This window comes from Nicotiana tabacum, chromosome 22 (assembly GCF_000715075.1).
Source record: "Nicotiana tabacum cultivar K326 chromosome 22, ASM71507v2, whole genome shotgun sequence".
NCBI classification, from domain to species: domain Eukaryota; kingdom Viridiplantae; phylum Streptophyta; class Magnoliopsida; order Solanales; family Solanaceae; genus Nicotiana; species Nicotiana tabacum.
The window spans coordinates 129,985,302-130,012,325 of NC_134101.1; the positions used below are offsets into that span (position 1 = coordinate 129,985,302).

Here is a 27,024-nt window from a genome sequence, read left to right on the forward strand (position 1 = left end):
TCTGCGGTCCCTACTGGCTTCTCCATTTTCCACTTCTGCATCTCTCCGCTGCTTCTGCGGCTCCGCACCTGCGGGGCCCAAACCGCAGGTGCAGTTATGACAGAAAACCAGCTGAAGTTGCAACTCCAAACTCCAAAATCCTTCCGTCAACCATCCGAAATCATCCCGAGGCCCTCGGGACCTCAACCAAAGGCACCAATAAGTCTAATATCACTGTACAAACTTATACCAATCCTTAAAACACCTAAAACAACATCGAAACGACGAATCAACTACGGATTCAAGCCTAAGAACTCTAAAACTCTAGAAATACGCTTTCGATCAAAAAGTCTATCAAACCTCGTCCGAATGACCTGAAATTTTGCACACACGTTCCATTAAACACTACAGAGCTACTCCAACTTTCGGAATTCTATTCCGACCCTCAGATCAAAATCTCACTATCGAACCAGAAACTTCAAAATTCGACCTTTCGGTATTTCAAGGCTAAATTAGCTACAGACCTCCAAAACACAATCCGAACACGTCCTTAAGCCCGAAATCACCCAACGAAGCTAACAGAACCATCGAATTTCCATTCCGAGGCTGTCTTCACACTGTTCTAACTGCGGTCAACTTTCCAACACTTAAGCTCTCATTTAGGGACTAAGTGTCCCAAAATTCTCCGAAATTCAAAACTGAACATTCTGACAAATCAAAATAGCAGAAATAAACTCGGGAAAAACAGTTAATAGGGGATCAGGGCGTAAATTCTTAAGACGACCAGCTGGGTCGTCACATTTCTCATCACCCAAATGTTTACAACAATCTTATATCAATAACCCAAAACCCTAGCTTAGTTCATATGATTTTCTTTATCATACCCATTTATTATTCTCCCAAGAACTCATAAATTCAAAACTATAAATGATTATGGAGTTGAAACATTACCTTTTTGAAGTTCAATCCTCTTTGAATTCAAGTTCCAGGTTTTTTTTTCTCAACAATGATGTCTGAATCGAATATCTAATGATTTGAAGGTTTATTCTTATTAATAAGGTGTTAGAGAATTGAAATTAATTTAGAATCATAATTAGAACTTACCTTGGAGGAAGTTGGGTTCTTGAGAAATTCCTTTTCTAGAGTAAAGTTTCTTGTTTTGGGGTGTAGGGGACGAGTTAGGGCTTATAAAATGATCCTCCAGGTGTGCGTCCACGCAACTATGGGCCCAACCCCGCACCTGAACGCACAGCAAGGGCAGTGGCACTGCCATAAGTGCGCTGCCTCGCACGTGTTAGCTGAACGCACAGATTGCGCAGATTGCGCATTATCCAGTAAAATGCGCATAACTTTTTTGCAGGAAGATCCGTTCTGGCTACACAATGTATCACTGGAAAGATACTTCAAAGGACTACAACTTTCATGTTTTAAGTTTCCTCAAATTCCTAATAGACTTTTACGAAATAATGCTGGAATAGAGACCTTTCATAAACTTCGTCGATTTTATCGAATCTTATGCACCTCACTCTCCGTCTTGATTCCAAAACAACTATTTCTACCCACACTTATCCCAATAGGACTTCACATATCTAAAGTATCACATTAATACTCATTTAACATATCCACACCTAATATGAATTTATGAAGTGTTATACTAAAATGACAAAACTAAAAAATAAACAAACTTTTACTTTGTTTTTTGTAAACAAACATATATATATTCTATATTATTCCGTATATACCATTTGTGATATATCAACATAAATAATCCTTCATTATAATTCTTACATTACTAATCGTCCGCATTACAGTCCTAGCATAAAATGTCTCTAAACCAAACGACTCCTTAAAGGACTACTTAGGTTTTATAGCAATAGCAAAGGGGTTTTTGAATTTCAAATTGTTGAGCCGAAAGCGGGAATAAAAGGCAACGAAGCAGAAGCCCAAAGAGCATTTTCTCCATTGTTCTGCAAAAAACTTACTGCTTCACCACCATCACTATACTCTCTCTATTACTCAGAAATGGCTAAGCCGCCGCAACAGCAGCAACCTCGAAGCCTTAACCAACGCCATACTCAGATTCTGATTAACCTTTCCGCTTCTCATTCTAAACCCCCTCCTGGTACTTTCTCCTTGTTTATTTATCTTCTATATTCTAATTTCCTTGAACCGGCTACTCATTATTTGATGCTTTTTGTTTAATGTAGATGATTTGACAAAAGTGGAAGCTAGGCGACGTTTCAATCAAAATGATGCCGTTCCCACTTTCTCTGCAATCACAGATTCTGAACCTGATTCTTCTCCTTCTCCTGGTATTTCTTTTATACATATATTCGCTTCTTTTTCTGCTAAGTCGATTTTCTTCCTTCTGTTGAATTTTTGAAGCTGATTGTTTTTTTTTTGTGTGTGGTATACTTCGATTCTCTTCAAATGATAATATAGGAGACGATGGCGTTCCTAGTTTCTCCGGGATTGCCGATTTTAGTCCCTATTCTGATACAAAATCTTCTCCTCCTGGTATTTCTTTTACCTATATAGTCTTATTTTTTCGTTGAGGCGAAGTTTGTTTTTCTTCAAAAGCTGATTATTTTGTGTGGGTATAGTTCGATTTTCTTCGAATGACATAGGAGACGACAGCGTACCTAATTTCTCCCGGATTGCTGATTTCAGTCCCGATTCTGCTACAAAATCTTCTCCTTCTGGTATTGTTTTACCTATGTAGTCTTGTTCTTCTATTGAGGCGAAAAAATTTCGCCGGAATTTATATTCTCTTCAAAAACTTTTTGTTTTGAGTGGGTATAGTTCCATGTTCTTCAAATGGTATAGGAGAGGCAGAGGAGACTGATGATCAATCGAAGATTAACAATATTAGTGCTTTTGAGAACGACGCCATTCCTAATTTCTCTGCCGTTGCTGATTTCGGTCCAGATTCTGCTAAATCTTCTCCTTTTGGTATTCTTCTGCCATACTATCCTTTCTTTCATTGTTAAAACGACGCGGTTCCTAATTTTGATTGCTTTTTTTTTTGGGGTAAAAAACAGGAGCTAAAACGCCCTTTTTGAATCTCTATTTTTACCTGTTTTCCTTAAAATATTGTGCAGGGGAAAATGAGATTGATGAATCCAAGCATGAAATTCAAGAGGAATTAAGTGATCAACCCGAGGATTCTTTCGATTATCAGTGTTGTGGAATCGGTAAATATTTATATTTACACTTACAGCCTAATAATTTTTTGACACCTCAATGTAAATTACCTTGTTATAGCAATTTATTTACCATTTATCAAATGATTTAAGTATTATACATTTATGGGGTAATTGATTATTTTTACACCATCAGTAAAAATTGAACCTATCTTAGCAAGTTGTTTATCATTTATTCTAAGTTATCAATGAATGCTCATTAAATAATTTCCTATAATTACCTTTTAACTGAAATGGTTGTGTAGGGGAAAAGGAGATTGACGATGAACCCAAGAATGAAATTCAAGAGCAATTAAGTGAACCACCCGTGGATTCTTTTGATTCTCACTGCTCTGAAATCGGTAATCTTGATAGCTCGTCTAGTTCTGGTAATTACTAGTGTCTCTCAAACTCGTTTTTTTTGCTGAAAATACGATTATGTGCTTTCTTATCTCTGTTACATGCTTTTCTTGTTCTGTCACTTAACTTTTTTTTTTTGAACATCTGAATTTTTTTAAGTGGAAAAAGAAATTGATCAACCCAAGAGTGGAACCAAAGCGGACCCACTACTATCTAAAATTGATGATAACAGTTCTTCACTTTCTGGTAGATAAACTAAGACTTATCTTTATATCCCTCTCCCTGTTAATCTCGAGTGATTTCCAGTATGTTTCTGCCTCGATGTTAATCAGTAAACGATGTTGCAGTGGATATGGAACAGTCCAAAGATGTGTATGAAAATTGTGAACAATCTCAGAAAGGCCAGAAAGATTATGAGAAAACATCTAATGAAGGTAATGTTTGTTCCTTTGAGAAATAATATGCTCGTGTGCCAAAATTATGATTTGCTGTAGGCAGAGCATTATATGTGCACGTCTGATTATACCATTGATGTGGATGAGTGTGTTGTCTGACAGAAGAGGAGAAAATAATGAAGATAAAGATCAAAGGCCGTCGCCGCCTTTGCAAAATTTCAGAGGATAACAATGACAGTGAGGAACTGAAGCTAAAGGACAATGAAGAGTCTGGATTTCTCGAGATAACAGATTTTGATTCACCTCCTCCCCAGGCGAAAAATGCAGTTCAGAATGAACATGGTAGTTCTGGGAGTGAAATAAGGGATATCCTGAATGATTTAAGTTCGAGACTTGAGATTTTGTCTATTGAGAAAAAGAGGGCACCGAAGCCCAGTGATTTGACTAAGAAGGATGAAATTCCGGATTACCAAAGTGCTGGTTCCTCATATGATACAATCAAGGAGTCTAGGATTAGAGGAGAAATTCACAAGGAGTCTCTGAAGGAGATCGATTTGGGGGGTGAATCTAAGAATGACTATGTTGTCCGGAAATTGAATGATACAAGGTCTTCAGTTGAAGCACCAAAGAGAAAAGAAGTTAAGATGGTTGGAAAATCACAGCCCATGAAAAACTCTTTATCTGCCTACAAATTTCTGGAAGGAGACAGTAATGATAGTGATGGTGATTGTGTGGTCGTTGGTGACAAGAGTGCTATTACTCAAGTGGGAAGACATAACAGGAAGGCTAGACTTGAGCGTAAACATTCAGATGACTTTGATTCACGTGATTTTGTTTCAGAGGAGGATCACACTTACACTCTCAGTGGACCAAAGTTCAATTACGGGTTACCTGGTAAAGTTGCCAAAATGCTGTATCCTCACCAGCGTGATGGTTTGAAGTGGCTTTGGTCTCTTCACTGTCTGGGTAAGGGTGGTATTTTAGGCGATGACATGGGTTTGGGGAAGACCATGCAGGTAAAAGTCAATGTCTTAATTTTGTATTTCTTCCATCTTCAAAAGTATAATGTTCACAAAATAATTCTGAAGTAACTTTTTCTACTTATGCAATGTTTTAGATATGTGGCTACTTAGCTGGATTGTTTTATTCAAAGTTGATAAAGAGGGTGTTGATTGTAGCTCCCAAAACTTTGTTGCCCCATTGGATCAAGGAATTAACTGCTGTAGGGCTTTCTCAGAAAATAAGGGAGTAAGGCGTCTTGCTTTAATGTTTTTGTCTTATTGATTTCAAATGTGACTTCAACTGGTAGTATGAAAAGAGAAGTGTTCATGGTACTTTCTTGGTGCAGATATTTTGCGACTAGTGCAAAACTCCGGAATTATGAGCTTGAATATGTTCTTCAGGTTTCATCTTCTTTACTCAGTAAAAATTTGCTAGTTCATCATGTTTAGTCTGTTTCGTACTGGAACTATATAAAATAAGGATTCCATTCCACGCTTAACGTTCCATCAACTGTTTGAGCAGATAGAAATATCTTAATTGTAATGTAGTTCATTGGGACTGCATGCAAAAAAGAGAAAAGAAGTCTACTACTTGCATGGGCTTTAATTCTCTCTTCCTCTCATTTTCAATTAGATTATAACTGATAAGAATGGACCTTGGGCCTAACTCAACCCCAAAAGCTAGCTTGTGAGGTGAGGATTGTCTAATACCATATAAGGAGACCAAGATACCCATAACCCACCGATGTGGGACACAACTCAACACCTCCCCCCTCACGCCCAGGCTTGCAACTGGAGCGTGGACAATATAAATGGGGGTCCAACATCGGTAACAATAAATTGGGATGGGTCTGGCTCTGATACCATAATAAGATATGGACACTGGGCCTAACTCAACCCCAAAAGCTAGCTTGTGAGGTGAGGATTACCTAAGACCATATAAGGAGACCAAGATACCCATAACCCACCGATGTGGGACACAACTCAACACCCCCCCTCCCCTCACGCCCAGGCCTGCAACTGGAGCGTAGACAATATAAATGGGGGTCCAACATCGGTAACAATAAATTGTGATGGGCCTGACTCTGATACCATGTGAAAGAAGAAGAGAAGAAAAATGGTAAATAGAATGCTTTTCCCTTTTCCTTTTCTGGGTCCATTTTGAAAAGTGCTAGTTTGTACAGCCATTATAGAAGTATCATATGAGTTTACCTCCGGTGTAGATGTGATGCGCAACAATCTGGCAGATACTTCCTCCAAGGTAGGAACAAATGCGCTAGCAAGAATCTGGTCTCGAACTGAGGAGAGATAAGATCTTAATCCAATCAAGGCTAGAACCATAAAAAATCTGTCTCTCTGTCTCTCCTGAACATCCAACTTGTCAGTAAAAGGCATAAGAGAATCAAATTGATCCTTTAAAGATTCTACCTGACCAAGATCTTGTTGATTCTGTTGCAGGTGGACAATGTCTGAGACTACCTTGTAAATAAGCTGTATGTCATTTGTATACAAGGTTTTGGCCTTGTTCCAAACCCTGCAACATGTCTTACATGACTTAAAAAGATTAAGTAACTTACTGTCAAGAGAGATCCATAGAAGACTGCATAATTGAGCATCTATTTTAACCCAAGTTGGTCTATCAGATGCTCCAATCTCTGTATAATTCTTGATCAAATGATCTTCATATCCTTGACCTATAAACCACAGTTGTACAGAAGCTGCCTAAGAGGTATAATTTCCACTTCCATTCAACTTAACAGTAGTAATTGTTGGAGATGGTGAAGAGGAAAAAATCGACTTTCCAGTAATTTGATTTTCAACTGCTTTATCATCTCCCATTGTTGTATTTATTACACAGGAACTGCTGAAAGTGAATGAGAGTAACTACAAAACAAGAGAAATAGGAAGAAATAGAGAAAACTGAAGAGTCGACCAAGGAGGATCTGGTTCTTCTAGTCTTTTAATTAAAGGAAGAAAAATGAGATGGAGCAGGGACTAAAAACCCTAGCTCTGATACCATGATAAGAATGGACCTTGGGCCTAACTCAACCCCAAAAGCTAGCTTGTGAGGTGAGGATTGCCCAAGACCATATAAGGAGACCAAGATACCCATAACTCACCGATATGGGACACAACTCAACAATAACTTTTAGTATCAAGACGAGTTATTGACACAGATTCATGCATTTTATATGTGGGTGCATGTTTGGAACTTTTGACTTGATTTGTAACTGTTGGATATCTAATGTACAATGGACTTTCATAAGTTGAGTTATATTAAGTTGTGTTTTCTGGCATGGTTTAACTTATGGTTACTTCTTCCCTACTTGATATTTATGTTTCATTTATGCAGGACAAAGGCATTCTCCTCACAACATACGACATTGTTAGAAATAATGTAAAGTCTTTATGTGGTGATCAGTATTTCCTTGACAAAGATGAGGAGTTGACATGGGATTATATGATTCTTGATGAGGTACTTCTTGATTACCATTTAACTGTTTCTAATGTCAATGCATGGCAATTGTCATTTTGTTTCAATTAATTAGCATAATTGAGATACTACTTCCATTTAGGTGTTGTTGAACAGATATTGTGCATTAAGAAACCTTAGTTCAATCCAGAAGTAAAACATCATCCCTTTTTATCACATTTTTAGGAAAAGACATATTTGATTATAGGGAAATTTAACTCTTATGCTATGTGCAAAAGGACTTTTTATTTGGTAGATTACATACCTGATGTGGCTCAACACTCAGGCCATCTGAAATTATAAGCCTGGTTGGTGCATGATCATAGCCCCGGGGAAACATGATATGATCAGCTTCCTAGGCTTAATAACTTGGGAAGGGTGCTGATATATCTTAGTTGCTTGAACATCCATAACTGCTGCTGGAGCAGCAAGATAATAGGCCTTATTTAAATATGCCATGATCTCCCTTTGAGTATTAGGAGGTGTTAAATTCGATTTAAATTGTTTAGCATCTCAATTATTTGCCTTAAAGCTTTGATTTTTGTTGATTGACTTCTTTTGAAAAGAAATAGTATATGCATGGATGGCAAATATATATATCCTTGCGGTTTTATTACAAGTTTATAATTGTGATTGTATAAGCCTCTTAAAGTTTGAGTTTTTGAAATATCAGGGGCATCTCATAAAGAATCCCAGTACACAGAGGGCTAAAAGTTTGCATGAGATTCCTTGTGCTCATCGTATCATTATAAGTGGCACACCTCTTCAAAACAACCTCAAGGTGTATATACTATTACCTTTTTTTTATGTCTATCACGCTATGATGTCAGTTGAAATCATAGAAGCAAGTTAATAATGTGTTTTGCTCTCTTTTCCTTTATTCCTACCCCATCCTTACCCAAATAGGAGTTATGGGCTCTATTCAACTTCTGCTGCCCTGGGCTGCTGGGTGACAAACAATGGTATACTGACATGTTCAAATACAATCTGCTTATATTGAAACATTGGGCTCAAATGACATGAAGCTACTTCTATTAAAGGTTCAAAGAGAAATATGAGCATCCCATTCTTCGTGGAAATGATAAAAATGCTTATGACAGAGACAAGCGTATTGGCTCAGCAGTTGCAAAGGTGATTGCTAAACCAATATTTATACTCTACATATGCTAGCTTCTTCTGTGTTCTTATGTTTCTTGATTATCTTCTTCTTTGCAAGGATAAATATCTACACCATTTAAATTATGTTGTGATATCTTTCCATCCATTGTAGTTGTTATTGTTGATCATGAAAAATTCATGTATTCTGAGAACTTTCCTCTCACTCTAGAATAAATATTGGTGTTGCTCTTAGCAGTAAATACTGTAGGTGTTAACCGGACGGGCTGGTCCAGGCTGGACACGAAAAAAACCAGCCCGTCCAGTTATTGTTCCGAGCTGGTTAGTGGGTTGGGGTTCCGGGCTGGTAGTGGGCTGGGATATTCCGGGTTTTGGTGGGCCCGTCCGGGTTCGGGTTTATCGGGTCCGGACCGGACCGGGTTTAATTTTTTTTAGTGTATTATGTTTCCTTGTTCAATGTAATTGTTACTCAATGTTTGCAAACTTTTAAATAATAAATTAAGTATTTTAAGGCGTAAAATTAAACTTTTAAACTTTAAAATTTAAAGTTTTAAATTTGAATTATAAAATTTGAAAATTGAAATTAAGTGGCTACATAAAATTATTTAATAAGATCAATATGTAAGGATCAAACTTCAAAGACTTTCATTTCATATTTTCATTGCATAATGATACTTCAAATTAACTTGTCTAATACACTAACACATTAAGCTTAAATAAGTCTAACAAATTCAAAATAACACAAATTGTCTCAAATCAACTTAAAATACGAATTGATGGAGGACACTCAAGACAACCCTTGATATGCCTCCTTAAACCAGCTGTGCCCTCCCTTTTTCGACGAACATTAAAGACTAGACCACAGTTCTTGCACTGAACTTTGTGAACTTCTTCATTTTTTTCTATCACCTCAAACTGTTCCCAAACGTGTGAGCGCACTCTAGAAGCACGGGGCATGATTTAACTTGAACCTAACAAAAATGATAACCACACTTCACTTGACTAGTCTTAGGGTACGCGCTTTGCGCGTGTACCCAATACAAATGAATATATTATTTTAAAAAATACAAAATATTATTAAATAATGTGATTGGCTTGTAAAATAAAAGTTAAACAAATTAAACTATAAGCTACTAAAAAGATGAATGTTGATCGCGAAGAAATCTTGGCCATAGAAGTCCTCAAATACATAATTGTGATTTATGAGGACTTCTGAGAGAATATTTTATGAAAATTATTGATATATTTGTGACCTAAGTAAACAAATAATAAGATTTCTCAAATAAAATAAATTTAAAAATTAAATATTTTGGTCTTTTGGGAATAAAGATGTTGGCTTATAGCTCATAAAAAAAATTGGATAAGTGAAAATATCTAAAAATTACTAATGTGGGCTTACTATTTTACAACAAATAATTATATAGAAATATCAAAAATCGTTTGTTGAAATAACTAAAAAGATGATGACAGTTCGTTAAGAATAGATTTTGTCTATAAGTTGAATATGTTTTTTTTTTTATATTAAAATTAGGACACCAATGATAACTTTCTTCTTTCATTGGTTAACAAAGCAAATTGCATCTTGCTGAGCCTTAAGTTTTATTTTTCGCATAAATGAAAATATTTTGTTTTTGTTCTTCATGCTTATAGCATGCGTGAGCCCTATATATTATGACTATTGCATAAAAGTTCATATATAAAAGGAATTAATCAGTGCAAATTTTTTAGTTGATTTTAAATTTCTAAATTTTAGAGAAATAATTTAATAACTATTTTGTCCAATGTGAAAGTTATTTTTAAAAGGTAAAAAAAGGCAAACGATATTTCGCTAAGGATATTTTGCTATAAAAAATTATCGTTTGTTGAAATACTTAGAAAAGAGATGATGACAATTCGGTTAGAATAAAATTTGTCTATAAGTTCAATAACATTTTCTACCAAACTATGGACATAAAAATGGTATTTTATTGGCCGATGAAGCAAATTGTAATCTTGGTGATTCTAAGTTTTCTTTTCGTCATAAATATTTTGTTTCCATTCTTGTGTGAGTCCTATATGTTAGGACTAATTTCACAGGAGTTCAAAACATGGAATGTACTAAAATTTTAGTAAAGTTAAATTCCTAAAAATTTGGAAAGAAGCTTAAATTACACTTTTGTCTAGTGTGAAATTTATTCTTAAAGGGCAAAAAAGACGAACGACATTTCGCTAAAGGCCTTCGTGCTTTTAATGTAGTATAGATAATTGTAATATTGTAGTGGCTACCGTAAATAATTGATAAACTTGAAATATTAATTAATTGAGAACTTGAGAGCAATAAGCAATTCAATAATCAAGAGGAAATTGGGAGAGAATTAAAGTAAAAGAAGAGAGCAAATTGTGAGAAAAAATGAAGAAGGGGAGGCTATTTATAGTTTTTAAAAGGTTAAAATTGTAATTTATCAATTATTAGGGATGGGGGGCTATTTTCTTAAGGGGGTAGGCTGAAGTGGCCAAATTTGCAAAAATGGCCGTTTTGAATTTGACCGTTGGCAACGGTCAAAAAGTTTTTTTAAAAAAAAATTCAATGGTAACCGGGTTGTAGTCCGGTAAAAACCCGGTAGTGGGTAACCGGTTCCCAACCCCGCCTCCCGCGCCAAACTCTCCCCAACCCGTCCCACCCCCTAGCGTACCGGGCTGTCATTGGTCTGGCCCGACCCGATTAACAGGTATAGTAAATACATTAAGTAGGCGTTTGGACATAAAAATTATAATGTTTGAAAAAAAGTAGTATTTGGAGTTACGTTGAAAAATGATGTTTGGAATTTGAAATTATGAGCCCGTTTGGACATAAGAAGTTTTCCACTTTTTTTCGAAATCAACGTTTGGTCATAAAAACAACCCAAAATTATATTCATGTCCAAACACTACTCTAATTTTCAAATTCCATTTTCACTTGAAACTTTTTTTCTTTTTTTTTTTGGAATTTTACAATTCTTATGTCCAAACGCCCACTGTGTTTGGACATGCATTTCACTTGGAAAAATGCTTCAATTTTTTGAGTGGGGTAAAAAGTTTTTTCCCAAAAATTTTGGAAAAGTGGTAAAAATCACTTTTTGGTTTTTGAAAAACCCGTTTTCGAAAAATTTCCAAAAAACTTTTAAAATTTCATGGACAAACACATTTTTTGAAAAAAAAACTTATGAACAAACGGGTCTTGAGTCTTTTTTGACAAAGCTATAGCAGTAAATTGAATTCATCTTTTTCATTCTCTCTCTCTCTCCTCTGAGCAAAATCAGAAAAATGATAAAGCTAGATAGAAAATGTAGATATCCTGCATTCTGTTCTTCACAATATAAGCCATGGATATGCTTTGGGATTTGGAGTAGTAGTGCTTTTTATTACACGTATAGTTGATTGTCATTTGCCTTCTCAAGCTTTAGAGTTGTATTTTGGAAGCTGTCAAGTTGGGGTTTCCTGGGTCAGGTAACACTGTGACATTGGCCAGAATATTGTGCTTCTGTTCTTTGTTAATCGCCTTAAGTTGTGAAGTGATTAAGCGATATAACATGCAACTCAGCGAAGGCGGTTTGTCTGAGATGGTTGGTTGCCAGGTTTCCCAAGCTTGAATTTACACTACGTTAGATGAATGTACATCTGATATAGAAACTCGATCCAACGTTCTTCTCAGTTCTTAGCTTAATAGCTAAACTGGTCAGTCAAGGCAGAGTGATTCAATATTAATATTCATCGCTTTTGGATATAAAAGAGTATCTGTTGTACAAGGATCCTATAATTTCACCTAAGTAATACAAAAGATTTTACAATGTTCTGCTCTGCATGATTCTGTACAACTAATCTGGATTTGACACTCCCTTAAAAGCTGGAACATATTGGTCTTAAGCTTGCCACATTTATGCTTGTTTCTCAGACCTTGAAGCGCTTTGGTGAACGTTTCTGCCTTCATTTGAACTAAATACATTGATCAAGATGAGTCTAGACTGGATTTTTCACGAATAAAATGACAACTAATCAAATGTTTTGGTTCTCCAAGAAATACCAGAGCTTGAAATCATATGGGTACTTGATTTTTATCCATGAACGGAAACTGAAAAGAATATACCCATCACGAGGCAAAGAGAAACATGATTCTAGCTGTCACTATGTATGAGAATACGCATTGGAAGGATGTTCATAATTAATACGTGCATATATTTTAGATTAATATTGCTCTATATGGTTTATAAATCGTGTAATTTTCTGGTATGGGTCAATTTATGCTATTGTGATCTATGTTTAATTTCAATTTTTTTTGGTTATGTCTCTGTTTTTGAAATCCATGTGGGATTATTGGCTTGTAGCAGATGCTTATTCCCACTAAAAATTTGTTATTGTGTGTTGTATAGGAATTGAGGGAACACATTCAACCATATTTTCTGCGACGTCTCAAGAGTGAGGTATTTTCTGATGATTCCTCGACTGGCGCAAAACTTTCCAAGAAAAATGAGATTATTGTGTGGCTTAAATTGACGAATTGTCAGGTACAAGTTTGTTTCCATCACTTGTACAGTTTTTCATTGATTTGTCTCTTAAAGTAACTTGTGCAAATAGTCTTTTCTTCCTGATAGATTATTTGGAGTTTTTCCTAATGTTATACCTTACTGCATTGTCCAGCGGCAACTCTACACAGCTTTCTTGAAGAGTGAGATTGTCCTCTCAGCCTTTGATAGCTCCCCACTGGCTGCACTTACTGTAATGTTCAGATGAACTTTCTTCCATGCCTGGTTATTTCACTAGTTTCACTAGTTTTTACTGGATATATTCAACATGATCAGTAGTAATACTTCCATTTGGAATTTGCTCTATGTACATCATCTGTCACTATTGCTTATAAAGAATGCTACGCAAATGAATACTTGTATGACCTTGAAACACCAGATAAAGTAGACTCAGCTGCCAAACCACCAGAAACACAGCTGAGCTGTTAGGCAACAACTCTAATTTGAAATATTGGTTGGGGACGCATATACCTTTAATCCTCTTTTAGAAGCAAGATTTTGTGTTCGAAATTCATAGCTGGAATACAAAAGCAAAATGAAAAGGCAGGTTAGACTAGTTACTCTATCCTTTATCAATAGATAGAGACAGAGAACTACTGATCTTGTCTCCCTAACATTTAGGAAACTTGAAATTGAGGCTTCCAAAAAGTTTGTTGAAGCGTCATTTCGTCCCTAACAATTGTTATGGTTGTTTATATCCCTACTCCAGTTTCATTAGGCAATTCCCAATTTGTAATGCATGAATCTCAAAGCTCCGAATCACTTACCTTTTCCATTGTTATCTTTTTTCTTTCTTCTCTAGGTATCTCTCTTCCTTTCACCTGCATGTATATTTGTATCTATTACTTGGGCACTACTGGGCTTGTTCTTAAACTTAACTTTGTCTTATGAATCGAACTAAATTATAAACAATGTACATTCTTGTAGCATTGATGCATCTTGAATGTTGTTTGTGTAGCTCTAGCAAGTAAAAACCTATTATATTCTTCCCTAGCAATGAAGACAAGCATTATCAATATTAGATAGCGACTTCATATATCTCTTAAGATTCTGTTTTTTTTTTTTTTGCTTTTCACATTTGGTTCGTACTTAGTCCTTTCCCACGTTTTCACATTCTGTTTGTACCTATTATAGGGGTACATACTTTGTCCTTGCTATCGACCTATCTTGATTTCAATCATGGAATCCTCCCTACTCAAATATACCTTTTGCATAATTACTAAGTGTTGTGCATGGATGTTTTCATCACTTCTGGCATTGTCTCTTAATTTATTTTGGTTTTCCTTTGCTGGTCATCCATAGTCATCACATTTTATTTGTATAGTGTTAAATATCGCCTCCCTTATATTGGGTTTGTAGCACATAACCCGTTATTTGAAAGTCTACACGTAACTTCCCTATCTTTCAAAAATGATGGCGTCGATCTACCTCTCAGATTGACTATCTTCTCCTAAGGAGGTGTGATAGAGGGCTCTGTGGCGCTGTACAAGGATTGCAAGGTTATTGCGAGTGAGGCTTTTGCGACGCAACATAGGCTCTTGGTGATGGACGTCGGTATCAGGGTAAAGAGGAAGAAGAGGGTTGTACGAGAACGACCGAGGATCAGGTGGGGAGCCTTGACTAAGGTGGAGGAGTAGTGGGGACGCGAGCGCTATGTGGATGACGACGGTGGACTGTATTAGGGATGCCGAGAGAGGTGCTAGGGGTATCCAAGAGTTACTTGGGCGGGCACAAAGGTGGCTGGTGGTGGAATGAAGTGGTTCAACGTAAAGTGGAAGCGAAGAATGCGGCATACCTGAAGTTAGTAGGGAGCACATGCGAGGAGGAGAGGAGAGGAGAGCGAACAAAGAGGGGTATACGGTAGCTAGGAAGGAGGCAAAGTTGACGGTCACAAAGGCGGAGAGAAGAAATTATTTCGGCTAGCCAAGGCGAGAGAGAGGAAGGGTCGTGATCTGGACCAAGTAAGGTGCATCAGAGACGAGGACGGTAGAGTATTGATGGGAGAGGCTCAGATTAAATGGAGATGATTGACTTACTTTCATAGACTTCTGAACGAAGAGGGGGATCGAGACATTGTGCTAGGTGAATTGGGGCACTCTGAGAGTTTCCGAGACTTTGGGTATTGTAGGCTCATTAATGTCGAGGAGATCATGGGGCTATGCGTAAGATGAGTAGGGGTAGAGCTACCAAGCCAGACGAAGTCCCGGTTGAATTTTGGAGGTGTGTAGGCAGAGCAGGCTTAGAGTGGATGACTGGGCTGTTTAATGTTATTTTCAGGACGAAGAGGAGGCTGGATGAGTGGAGGTGGCACACGGTGGTGCCGTTGTATAAGAATAAAGGTGATATTAAGAGTTGTAACAACTAAAGGGGTATCAAGTTGCTAAGTTATACCATAAAAGTTTGGGAGAGGGTGGTGGAAGCGAGGGTGAGGAGGACAGTGTCTATATTTGACAACCAATTTGGGTTCATGCTGGGGCGGTCGACTACGGAAGCTATCCGCCTTATTAGGAGGTTGGTGGAACAGTAAAGGGATAGGAAGCAGGACCTACACATGGTGTTTATTGACTTGGAGAAAAGTGTTATCAAAGGCGAAAAGCGCAAAAAAGCTCTAAAGTCTATTGGGGCCTTAAGCGCAAAGCACAAAAAAGCGAGGGCTTTTATGAGAAAAGATGCAAATGGAGAAAAACTACAAATATATGTGTAGTCCAAGATTAACATCTATAAGCATGAATACCAAATATATAGATAAAGAAATTAAAGAAAATTTACGATAAAGTGAAATATCAATTGTTTAGTGTCACCTCTTCAAGATAACGCTCATTGGCAAGGAAAAGTATGCCTTAGAGCCTTGATGATAATACTGAAGCGCCCGCTAAGCGACGCGAAGCGGTCAACACGTTTTGAGCCTCGCGTCGGGGCTTAAGCACGCCTTTGATAACACTGCTGGAGAAAGCGTATGACAAGGTCCCTAGAGAGGTTCTTTGGAGATGCATGGAGGCTAAAGGTGTGCTGGTTGCCTACATAAGGGCGAGTAAGGACATGTATGATGGAGCTAAGACTCGGGTTAGGACAGTAGGGTGCGACTCGGAGCTTTTTCCGATTGTTATGGGGTTACACCAATGATCTGCGCTTAGCCCGTTCTTATTTGCCTTGGTGATGGACGCACTGACACGCCATATTCAAGGGAAGGTGCCTTGGTGTATGTTATTCGCTGACGATATAATGCTGATATATGAGACGCATGGTGGCGTCAACGAGAGGCTGGAGGTTTGGAGACATGCCCTTGAGTTTAAGGGTTTCAAGTTGAGCAGGACTAAGACGGAATACCTAGAGTGCAAGTTAAGCGCGAGCCGAGGGAAATAAGCATGGAAGTGAGGCAGTTTCAAGTACCTTGGGTCGGTTATCCATGGGGATAGGGAGATCGATGAGGATGTCACACACCGTATAGGGGCGGGGTGGATGAAATGGAGATTAGACTAGCCATGTTGTATGGGGCTGAGTATTGGCCAGTTAAGAACTCACATACCCTGAAGATGAAAGTAGCAGAAATGAGGATGTTGAGGTGGATGTTCGGGCACACTAGGATGGATAAGATTCAGAATAGAGATATTCGGGAGAAGGTTAGTGTGGCTCCTATGGATGCCAAGATGTGGGAGTCGAGGCTGAGATGGTTCGGGCACGTATTGTTATTGCTTGTCATCTATTTTTTGGTTCTTATGTTGCTGTAATTGTTTCTTGATTTTTCTGATGATGGTACTGATATAGTGTTTCTTTTCGTCGTCTTGAGCTGAGGGTCTTTCGGAAATAGCCTCTCTACCCCCTCGGGTGGGGGTAAGGTCTGCGTACACTAAGGGTGGCAAACGGTTCGGTCCCTGTCCTAAACATGCCTCGCGGGCTGAGCCTAAACGATCCGGTTCTTAGTGGGCCAGACTTAAACGGTCCCGGGCTTCGTGGGCTTTTGGGTGTAACCAGACCAGGACCACGAACTAATGGTCCCGGGCTATGTGTGCCGGGCCCGGTCCTAAACGAGCCTAAGTGGGCCGGGCCCGGTCCTAAACGAGCCTAAGTGGGCCTTGACTATTTTTAATTATATAGCTTATATATAATATTATATATAATCTATATCTATAAATATATATATGCTTTATACATTGCTTATATGTATGTGTGTGTATCTATGTTTGTGTTTGTGTTGTACTGTTAAAATAAAGAAGAAACAGGCCTTGACTATTTTTTTTTAAATTTTTTTTATCTAAGACAATTTCTTGTAAATTATATAACTTATATATATTATATATACTATATCTATATCTATAAATATAAGCTATATAATTTACAAGAAATAGCCTTACATATACTATATAAATTGCTTATATGTATATGTGTGTGTATATATATGTGTGTGTGTGTGTGTGTGTGTGTGTGTGTGTGTGTATATATATATATATATATATATATATATATATATATATATATATATATATATATATATGTGGGTTGCGCATGCCTGCTTTTTTTTTTTTTAAATTTTTTTTATCTGAGTGAACCGGCCCACATGGGCCCGGGCTAAGTGGTTCGGGCCCACAGGCCTAAACGGGCCTAAGTGTTCCGGGTTATTTTTTTAAATTTTTTTTATTTAAGGCAATTTCTTGTAAATTATATTATATAATTGTGACTTAAATATATTAAGACGTATATATATATATATATATATATTAAGATGAACTCGGTATCAAAGTTGCAAATTAAAGTTTACATTTAATACTTCAAATTAAAGTTCAATGCCTTCAACATAATACTTCAAATTAATCTAACAAACTAAAACATTAAGCATAATACGTCTAATAATTTTAAAATAACATAAATTGTCTCAAATCAACTTAAAATCTTAAATACGAATGTCTCAAATCAAATTTTTGGAATTTTTTTTCTTTAAAAAGTAACCGTTGGGTCCGTTTGAGCCCGTTTAGGACCCGGGCCCGGGCCCAAACGGTCCCGAACCTAACGGCTTCTTCAATGAACCGGGCCACTTGGGCCTCAAGCCCCTGGTCTCGGGCTTAAACGGTAGGCCTGTTTAGGCCCACTACCCATATGGGCTCGCTGTCCTGGGCCGGGCCCGGGCCTAACCGGTCCACTTGCCACCCTTAGCGTACACACTACCCTCCCCAGACCCCACTTATGGGATGTTACTGAGTTGTTGTTGATCTACCTTTGTACTTTGTTGTTCATTCCGTTGTCTGGTTCAAAGCAAGCTTGTTTCTTTTATTTCTTAGCCTTGCAGACATATTCATAATATGTTTGTCAAATCTGATATGAGACTCAATTTATATGGAACAGATCTTGAAGAAAATATGTGACCATCCACTGCTACTAACAAAGAGAGCAGCAGCAGAAGTTCTGGAAGAGATGGATTCAACATCAAACAAGGATGACCGTGCTGTGGCAGAGAGATTGGTTATGCAAATGGCAAATGTCACTGAGAAACTTGACGATGAAGTGACACATGATGTTTCCTGCAAGATAGCTTTTATACTGGCTTTGTTGGTGAGATGTCAACAGCAGAAGTGATGTTCTATCTATCTTGGCAATAGCTTGTCTTATAATTAAAATGCTTCTTCATACAGGACAATTTGATTCCTGGTGGGCACAATGTGCTTATCTTTTCTCAAACACGCAAGATGCTTAATCTACTCCAGGTTGTTGTCATGTTCATATCTTGGTTTTTCACATGGCATGCATAAGTTAATACTTGCGCATCTTTTTGCATCACTTCTTAATTTTTGTTGCTCTAATCTGTACTCAATCACTTAATTTGCCCCAGGATGCTTTAATATCCAATGGTTTCCAGTTCATGAGGATAGATGGAACCACCAAAGCTACTGACAGATTGAAGATTGTTAATGTTTGTCTTCTCCTATGTCTTGAGTTGATATTAATCCTCCATAAAATTTTACATTCTGATTTTCTATGCCAATTTTGTAGGATTTCCAAGAGGGTCGCGGTGCTCCAATATTTCTTTTAACTTCTCAAGTTGGCGGTCTAGGTCTTACACTCACAAAAGCAGATCGAGTGATTGTGGTTGATCCAGCATGGAATCCAAGGTACACTCTTAGAATGACTTTTTATTATCTTCTTAGAGTTTATAGATGACTGACATGTGGTGTCTAATTATCTTGTAGTTGATAAAATAAATGTTTTAGACTACCCAGAGAATTTAATGTTTTAGAGTCCTCAAACTTCTACTAACTTCCTGGTCCTCTTTCTTTAGATCCTCAAAACTTATATCAGTACCCATAACCATGTTCGTCAAAAAAGGCACCATTAAGAATGGCTTTTTTCGTTATCTAGATTGTTTATGAGGTGATGCCATAATCTATTTTGTTTGTTTTTTATATTTATTCTTAATCAAGGGAAAATAATTCATTGCTTAGATGTAAAGTATTACTTTAGGTGAAGAATAAGGTCATCATGTGCCTTCATTTTTAGTAAGAGTATAACCCAGAAATTACTATGTCTCGCTTATGCTACACATAAATCGGAATATTCTCCAAGGAAAAGCTTGGATCGTACTACCAGACGTTACTAAAAGGCTACATGCAGATGATAAAGCTTCTTGTTTATGACAATGTTCCTAGTGTCTTCTGTGTTTTGTACGAGATCTTGTAGTTGAACTTTATGCTATCTTTATGGTAAATACTAGGTATTTTTTTTTTACTGCTGGATTTTGATTGTGATTTGGCTGCACTTCTTTTCATATGCGTTTTCTTAGAAATAAGTGTACATACTTCAGTTTCATTTCAAAATGTGTTGCTGCCTCCATGCCCTATTAGATAAATGTGTTTGTCTGGGAAAATCTAAGATTAAAATTTGACTTTTTAATTGTGTTAATGGTAGTAGATCTAATACTCCTATTACGAAAAGAATGATGGGGTTCGGAGTAGAGGGTCAAACCATTCTATTCAATCTCAATTTGGACATCGATTTGTTTACTTTAAAAAATAAAATTTACACATTTAGAATCTATATAGATTGTAAGTCACAGTATTTATAATTAAAAATTATATAAAGTTTTCTTAGGACTGGTGATACCATGGGACAAGCAGGGGATAGAAAGTAGTTTCTAAAAACCAAATTCCGAAGAATAGGGCTACAATCCCACCCCCAGACATTCAGGATAAGGTGAGGATGTAGTCACATCAGATGAGCATTTACCAATAGTAGATCTCATTTGACCACATTGATGAACCAAGTGACACTTGATATCTTTCCTCTACTTGTGTTATTATTTGTTAAAATCCGATGCGTATTGTTTGAATGGCAATGTTACTCCATATTCTGCTACTAATTATTGTATCAGGCCTATGATCGCCATCTAAGTGCTTTCTGTTCTTCCCATACTCTGAAATTTCTGTTAGGGATTAGATAATAGCCATTTACTTCCAACTTGCAGCACGGATAGCCAAAGTGTTGATCGCGCCTACAGAATTGGGCAGACGAAGGACGTTGTTGTTTATAGATTGATGACTTGTGGCACAGTTGAAGAGAAAATTTATAGGAAACAGGTACATATTTTGTATTTATGCTTGATTGAGTTGTGGTAAAGATACAATTGGCTAATGATGAATGAGTGATCTTTAATAGTTGTGACCCTAAGTATTTAATGCATCAACCGCTAAGTGCTTATTATGGTTGGCTATCTTGAGAAGTATAGTAAGCCTTCTCTGATGTTACTACACTAATGCCTATTCTGGTGGAGTGTAGGCTAACATTATAGTCTCTGTAGCTTATTGCATGGTCCTTGTGTCATTAAGAACTCTAAAATCAAATATCTGCTTTGTCATGTGTGTGAAATGAGAGAAGAAAAGAGAAATTCTTATTGAAATTGGTTGTTCACAAAAATTGGGCTTGCGCTTATACAACTTCTAGTCTATGTATAAAATAAGTAATTATTCGTTATGTACAGTATTCAAGTATTCTTTAAGTTATTTCATTTATTCTTGACTTTCAACCATTTGCAATATTCAAGTTACTTCCAAGACCAAGAGCAAAGGCAATATGGTTTTATTATTTTGCTCCTCTGTAATGCACATTTCAAGGAAGATGAGTTTTACATCAGTGTTTTCATCATCTAATACTCTGGTACAGGTATACAAAGGTGGATTGTTCAAAACAGCAACTGAGCACAAAGAACAAATCCGTTATTTCAGTCAACAGGTATACGCTTAGGTGGAAATTCTAAAATTTATATTTGGTTTATATAGCTACCGATATTAACTGCTCTGATTGGTTTGTATGGTTAACTTTTCAGGATCTTAGGGAACTTTTTAGCCTTCCTAAGGGTGGTTTTGACATATCAAATACTCAACAACAGTTGAATGAAGAGCATGATCACGAGCACAAAATGTAATATGTGTTTATATCTCATGTAATTTTAAGTGATTGTTCTCCTAATGAGCTTTGATAAGATTCAGATTGTTTCTCAGGGCTTGTGCCTCTTAAAATCAGCAATAGTTTATGATTATTTTCACAAGCCAATTGGGGCTTTTGTTGTCAACTAGTTTTTACAATGATGCTCATTTTGCTGCAGGGAAGGAGCTTTGAAGGTCCATGTAAAGTTTTTGGAGACGCTGGGTATAGCTGGAGTTAGCAGCCACAGTTTGCTTTTCTCAAAGGCAGCGCCTGAGCCACCAGTCGAAGATGAGGACGAAGTGAAAATGTAAGTTCAAGTGTTTGACACTATTTCGCAGATGATACTATTTTATATTCTACTCATCCTAAACGGACTAGCAATATACTATTGGGGGAGTCAAACTAGTTTTTTTATTCGTAATTTACTTTTTCAAACATATTAAAATACTTATAACTGTAATATGTGTTTTATTGTATTTATGAATTTCAAAATATGTAAATTTCCTTTCTAAACTTAAGATATCTATGTCCGAGTTCACATAGAAAATTAGATGAGTTGACACTTGTACTCCAGCTTCGTTTAACTAATAAAGTTTTGAACTTTCATATTTCTATTATCAAACGTTATGTATATTATTACTATATTCTTTCTCTTGTACTGATGATACACAATTCCAACGGGTAGCTTAAACTGCATGTTAGTCGAACATAAAAAGGACAGAGGAAGTATGTGGAATCTTACTCAGCTTCATTGCCCCCCTTGCCTCACCACACATGAAATGTGGAATCCTACTTATAGCTTGTTTGGCCAAGCTTCTTTTTGGCCAAAAGTGTTTTTTTTTTTTTGCCAAAAGCACTTTTGGCCAAAAATTGAGGTGTTTGGCCAAGCTTTTGGAAGGAAAAAAAGTTCGTTTGAGGAGAAGCAGAAACAGAAAAAAGTAACTTCTCTCCAAAAGCACTTTTTTGAGAAAAATACACTTAGAAGCAGTTTTTTAAAGCTTGGCCAAACACTAATTGCTGCTCAGAAGTGCTTTTCAAACTAATTAGCCAAACACAAACTGCTTTACCAAAAGTACTTTTGAGAAAAACACTTTTGAAAAAAAGCACTTCTCAAAATAAGCTAATTTTTGCAGCTTGGTCAAACGGGCTATTAGCTTCAACCCCCCCTGCCTCACTACACACGTGCACATATAGTCCTCATCCAAGGAACAATGAAAGAAAACATAAGATTATATTATGGAAAGTAGGAACTGTCATTTTCAGGGGGGAATGGCTGTTTAGTTGAAGCATACAAGGACTCACAAAACCAATAGTTGAAGAACGGCTGTGTCTTCTTAAGATCAGTTGTAATGGCTTCTTAACTCAACACACCATTGGAAGCACAACTTGAGACATACTAGGACTTCGAGTGAGACTTTGAATTGATGCTATTAAAACTCATCGCTTCTCATGGCTGAAGTTCTGCAATTTTAAAGAAACTTAAGCTTCAAATAGTATTAGCAACAAAGCGATCCAAGCAAGAAACGATTATTTGTCTTCATTGTTATCTTCTTTTCTAATTTGCAACAGCTCTAGTTGTTCTACTTTTGTTTTCATGATTCTCCTTTTCTTTTTCTTGATGACTCTTTCAGGTATGCAACCTTGTTTCTTTTTGCTGATTGTGCTTATAATTAAAAAAAAAATATGACTTGCAATGTTTGTTACCAATGTCATTGCTTACCTTTTTGCGTGTTGTAACCATCATCTGTTAAGAGTTCTTCTTTTCTACCTGGGTGCAGTGCAAGTAGGACGACATTCGTGGGAAACTCATCCTCGCACTCATCAGTCGAACGTGCTGTTGATGCGTATGACTCATAAAAACTTCAACTACTAATTGCAAATCTATCGCTCGGTTTTTAATTTGACTTCGTAGATGTGGTTCTTCCAGGGGGCAGTATGCTTTTAAGCCGAAGGATGTGAAATTACAGGATAAGTCTGTACCTACTAGGATTGGTCCTACAGAATCTGATATCAAGGAGAAAATCAGACGGCTTTCTCATATGTTTGGAAACAAGGTACTGGCTGATACTTATATTATAGTCTAACTTAGGAAATCTTTAATAATCTATGCTTCTATTAAAGTCTGGTAGCGAGCATCTATGTCACTTCGTCTTTCAATTTTTCAGGAAATGATCTCCAAGTTACCTGATAGAGGGGAGAGGATACAGCAGCAAATTGCTGAACTGAATAAGGAGCTGAAGAATATTAGAATGGAAAAAGAAAACAGAGATGAAGTTATTGATTTGGATGACATATCTGGGCGATTCCATAGGGTTGTAAATGTGTAAATATTGCTCACTATTCTTAGACGCTTCAAAGTGGAAGCCATTTTTGCTAAAAAACTCTTTTGCAATCTGTCCTCTTTTCCATCTGGGTTACATTGTAATTTTGTTGAGAAAATGGGTTGCCTTTGCAAAATGTATGGTCCTATAATATCGTCCTATTTTTCTTGCGCTGCTGCACACCGCCGCAGTTACGAACATCTAACGCAGCACTCTAGCCTCCATTTCATATTTTTTTTTTTGACCAGGCATCTCTTTCTTCTCCTTCTCTTCCCAAATTCTTCTTTCGCTGCGTTGGTGCCCTATCCATTCTCGCTTTGCCTGTGCTTCTGGTTTTGATGGGTGAAAATAGGGAAGACGAGAGTTTTAATCTTCTGAACATCTAACGTAATCGATTGCCTAAATAATTCGGTCACGCCAGCATTGCCTATGTGTTAGGAGATGATGCACTTATTTAAAGTTTACTAGTCTCTACGTTCCTGCAATGCACGAATATCTTATGTCAAATGTTATCAAACACTTTTCAAAAGTAATAAACATTCTAAAATAACATAAATATGCAATTGAAGTTGTAAATCACTTAAAGAATGCAACAATACTTAATATTATTTTTTGATTGAATGATTTACTTTAATTTAGGTAAGCCTTAATGATTCAGGTACATAAAAGTCATATTTCCTTAAATTAAGATACATTAATAACGAAAAATACAAAGAAAAAAAGTCATTAGGTAATAATTCAATTTCAAGATTGTAAGCACGTGATTTTTGCCCTATATGAGAATTACTCCCAAAAAATTCAAAAAAATAAAGTAATTTTTTCTTGGTGTGCAATTTTGTGATGTTTTGTGATATTTTGAATAATTATTTGTATTTATCTGTGCAGGTTTATTTGCTAAATTAATAAAAAATACAAAAATATGTCGCATTTTGCATATAGGATTTAATTCTACAATTGTTAGTAATTAAATTTGTTTTACAAAAATTAAAAATTACAAAAAATAGGCATCGTTTGCATTTTTAGCATTTAATGTCCAAATATACAATTTTATGCTTAATTAATACTTAATTGTGCGTTAATTGTTATTGGGAATTAATTTGCGCTTTTATAACTTAATTTAGTTCTTAATAATAGTTTAAGTATTTTTATAATTTAGTTTTAGAAAAATAAAAGAAGAAAAGATAGCGAAAATATAAAGAAAGTCGGAATTAGGCCTCTTCTTCAACTTCAAGCCACAGGCCCAAAAAATGGCCCAATCTTCCCTACGACCCAGTCCATTTCGAACTGGGTCAACCCGGTCCATAACCCAACACCCTATTATCTTGCATTTCAAAAAATAAAACAAAGAAAAAAAAAAAAAAAAAATAGTAAACCCTAAAAAATGCCTAAGCATCCCCCCCCCCCATTTCTCCTTCTTCTTCCTCAAAACTCCAAAGCACAACCATGGCTGCCCTCACCAACATCGACCACCCTCCACCACGAACACCCCCTCACGTCGTCACACTCACACACACATACACAAACAAACGACACAACAGTCCATCGCCCCAACGTTGTTTCTCCATTGAAGCTCAAGCTCGACCATGGACTACCCATTGCTTCTGCTTCAGCATCCTCTTAGTTGCTGCCTCACTTCGTCTTCTTCAGCTCGAATAGCCATAGCCACTGCTTCGTCGTCCTCCACACCGTAGCCGCTGCTCCTCCACACCGTCGACACTGTTCCTCCTCCTAGCTCCATAAACTCAGTCACGTCCAAACAACCCCGTCGCGGCCAGCTGCTCCTGTTCTGCGAGCTTCATTTTCTTCGTGCTGCTGCCATGGTTGTCGCTGCTATTGCTTCAACTTTCTTCTACTGCTGCTCGCGTTTCATGGCTGCTGTCGCGACTGCGTCTTCTCTTCGTCGCCGCGGCTATCGCCGCTAATTCCTCCGTCGAGCTGCTGTTGTTTCTGCCTTCATCAAGGCTCGTTGATGCTGTTTCTCCTCCTTCTACTAAGCAGCTGCTCCCAGCCCACACGACCCTATGTGCACGTCGAACAGTTGAAAACAAACCACGCTGCTGCATCGACTATTGCTTCACTTCGGCGTCAACTCCAGTCGAGTTCGCGTACATGGATGAGTTTTGGTCGATGTCGTCGATCACTGTTCGAGTTCGTTGTTGGTTGGTCGTTCGTTCGTCGTTTCAATCCGGTTGGTAGATTTTGAGTTTTATTTTTTGCCCGTAATTTGTTTGATATTTTTCGGATCCAAAATCGATAAATGATTCAATTCTTGTTTTGTTTTTTCATCATTGAAATAATTTTTTTTTAGTTTGTTTGTATGTTTGGTTGGTTTAATTTTCAGATTCAAATCAAAATTTAATTAATTGATTTTCAGTTTATTTCATGTTAATTTAATTTTTGCAAAAAAAAAAGGAATTGTTAGTTTAGGTTTAATATTGTTAGATTTAGTTTAAATCGCTTGAATCCGTTGTTTGTTTAATATAGATTTCATTCATGATCATGTATCTTTGTTATATTTTTTTTGTTGTTGGATTTAATTAAGAAAGATTAATTGATTATTTGAAGATTAATGATTTGAATATGTTTATTTGTTTTGTTTAAGTTCAATTCGAAATTTGAATAAAATTTGTTATTGTGGTTGAATCTTTTCATTCATGTTCATACTTTGTTTGATTGATCTTGAATCCGAAATTTGTATAGTTTGATTTTCTTATTTCTTGTTTATCATTTGTGATTATTTCTTGAATTGGTCTCATAATCTTGTTTAAAGTTTAATATAAGAATTGTTTGTTGTAATGTTGTTAGAGTTGATTTTAAGTTCAATATTATTGAATTTAAGAATCTAAATATACTTGTTTGATTGTTGTTGTTTAAATCCGAAAAATAGGTTTGTTGTTGCTAAAAAAATATTGTTCAATCAAATTTTAGTTGTTCTTGGTTGTTCAATTTGTGTTCATGTGATTTGTTGTTGAAATGTTGTTAAAATCATGTTCATGTGATATTGTTGTTATGATGTTCATCCGTGTTCATATTATTGTTTGAACATTGTTAGAAATTGATCATATTGTCTATATTTTGGTTAAGTTTGATTAATTGATGTGTTATAGCTGATGGGTAGTTTGGTAAATTCGTAGTACGTTCAGGGGTAGTTTGGTAATTTCAGTAAGGTCGGAGGGGGTAGTTTAGGAATTGTACATTTTGTAATTATTTATTTGAAAGCATGGGGGAAAAAATGAAATGGGGTGGGTTG

At 36.6% G+C, this 27,024-nt stretch overlaps 1 protein-coding gene across 2 annotated transcripts; it reads left to right on the forward strand.

Annotated features, from left to right (window-relative positions):
- Positions 1–1,869: 1,869 nt before the first annotated feature.
- Positions 1,870–23,910, forward strand: LOC107781814 (protein CHROMATIN REMODELING 24). Of its 2 annotated transcripts, XM_075243713.1 has the most exons (29): positions 1,870–2,101; positions 2,187–2,291; positions 2,422–2,496; positions 2,583–2,681; positions 2,806–2,931; positions 3,081–3,173; positions 3,428–3,550; positions 3,681–3,767; positions 3,869–3,955; positions 4,079–4,932; positions 5,034–5,164; positions 5,265–5,319; positions 7,271–7,393; positions 8,064–8,171; positions 8,297–8,352; positions 8,431–8,521; positions 12,892–13,026; positions 13,160–13,237; positions 18,382–18,588; positions 18,669–18,740; positions 18,866–18,946; positions 19,027–19,145; positions 20,495–20,606; positions 21,190–21,258; positions 21,353–21,447; positions 21,632–21,760; positions 23,232–23,297; positions 23,381–23,507; positions 23,619–23,910. In XM_075243713.1, the coding sequence occupies exons 1-29, from the start codon at positions 2,002–2,004 to the stop codon at positions 23,778–23,780; spliced, it is 3,765 nt and encodes a 1,254-aa protein (XP_075099814.1). In that variant the 5' UTR covers positions 1,870–2,001; the 3' UTR covers positions 23,781–23,910. The 2 variants fall into 2 exon arrangements, with proteins under 2 accessions (XP_075099814.1, XP_075099813.1); XM_075243712.1 differs by lacking the exon at positions 3,681–3,767 and having other exon boundaries at positions 1,874–2,101.
- The last annotated feature ends 3,114 nt before the right edge of the window (positions 23,911–27,024 follow it).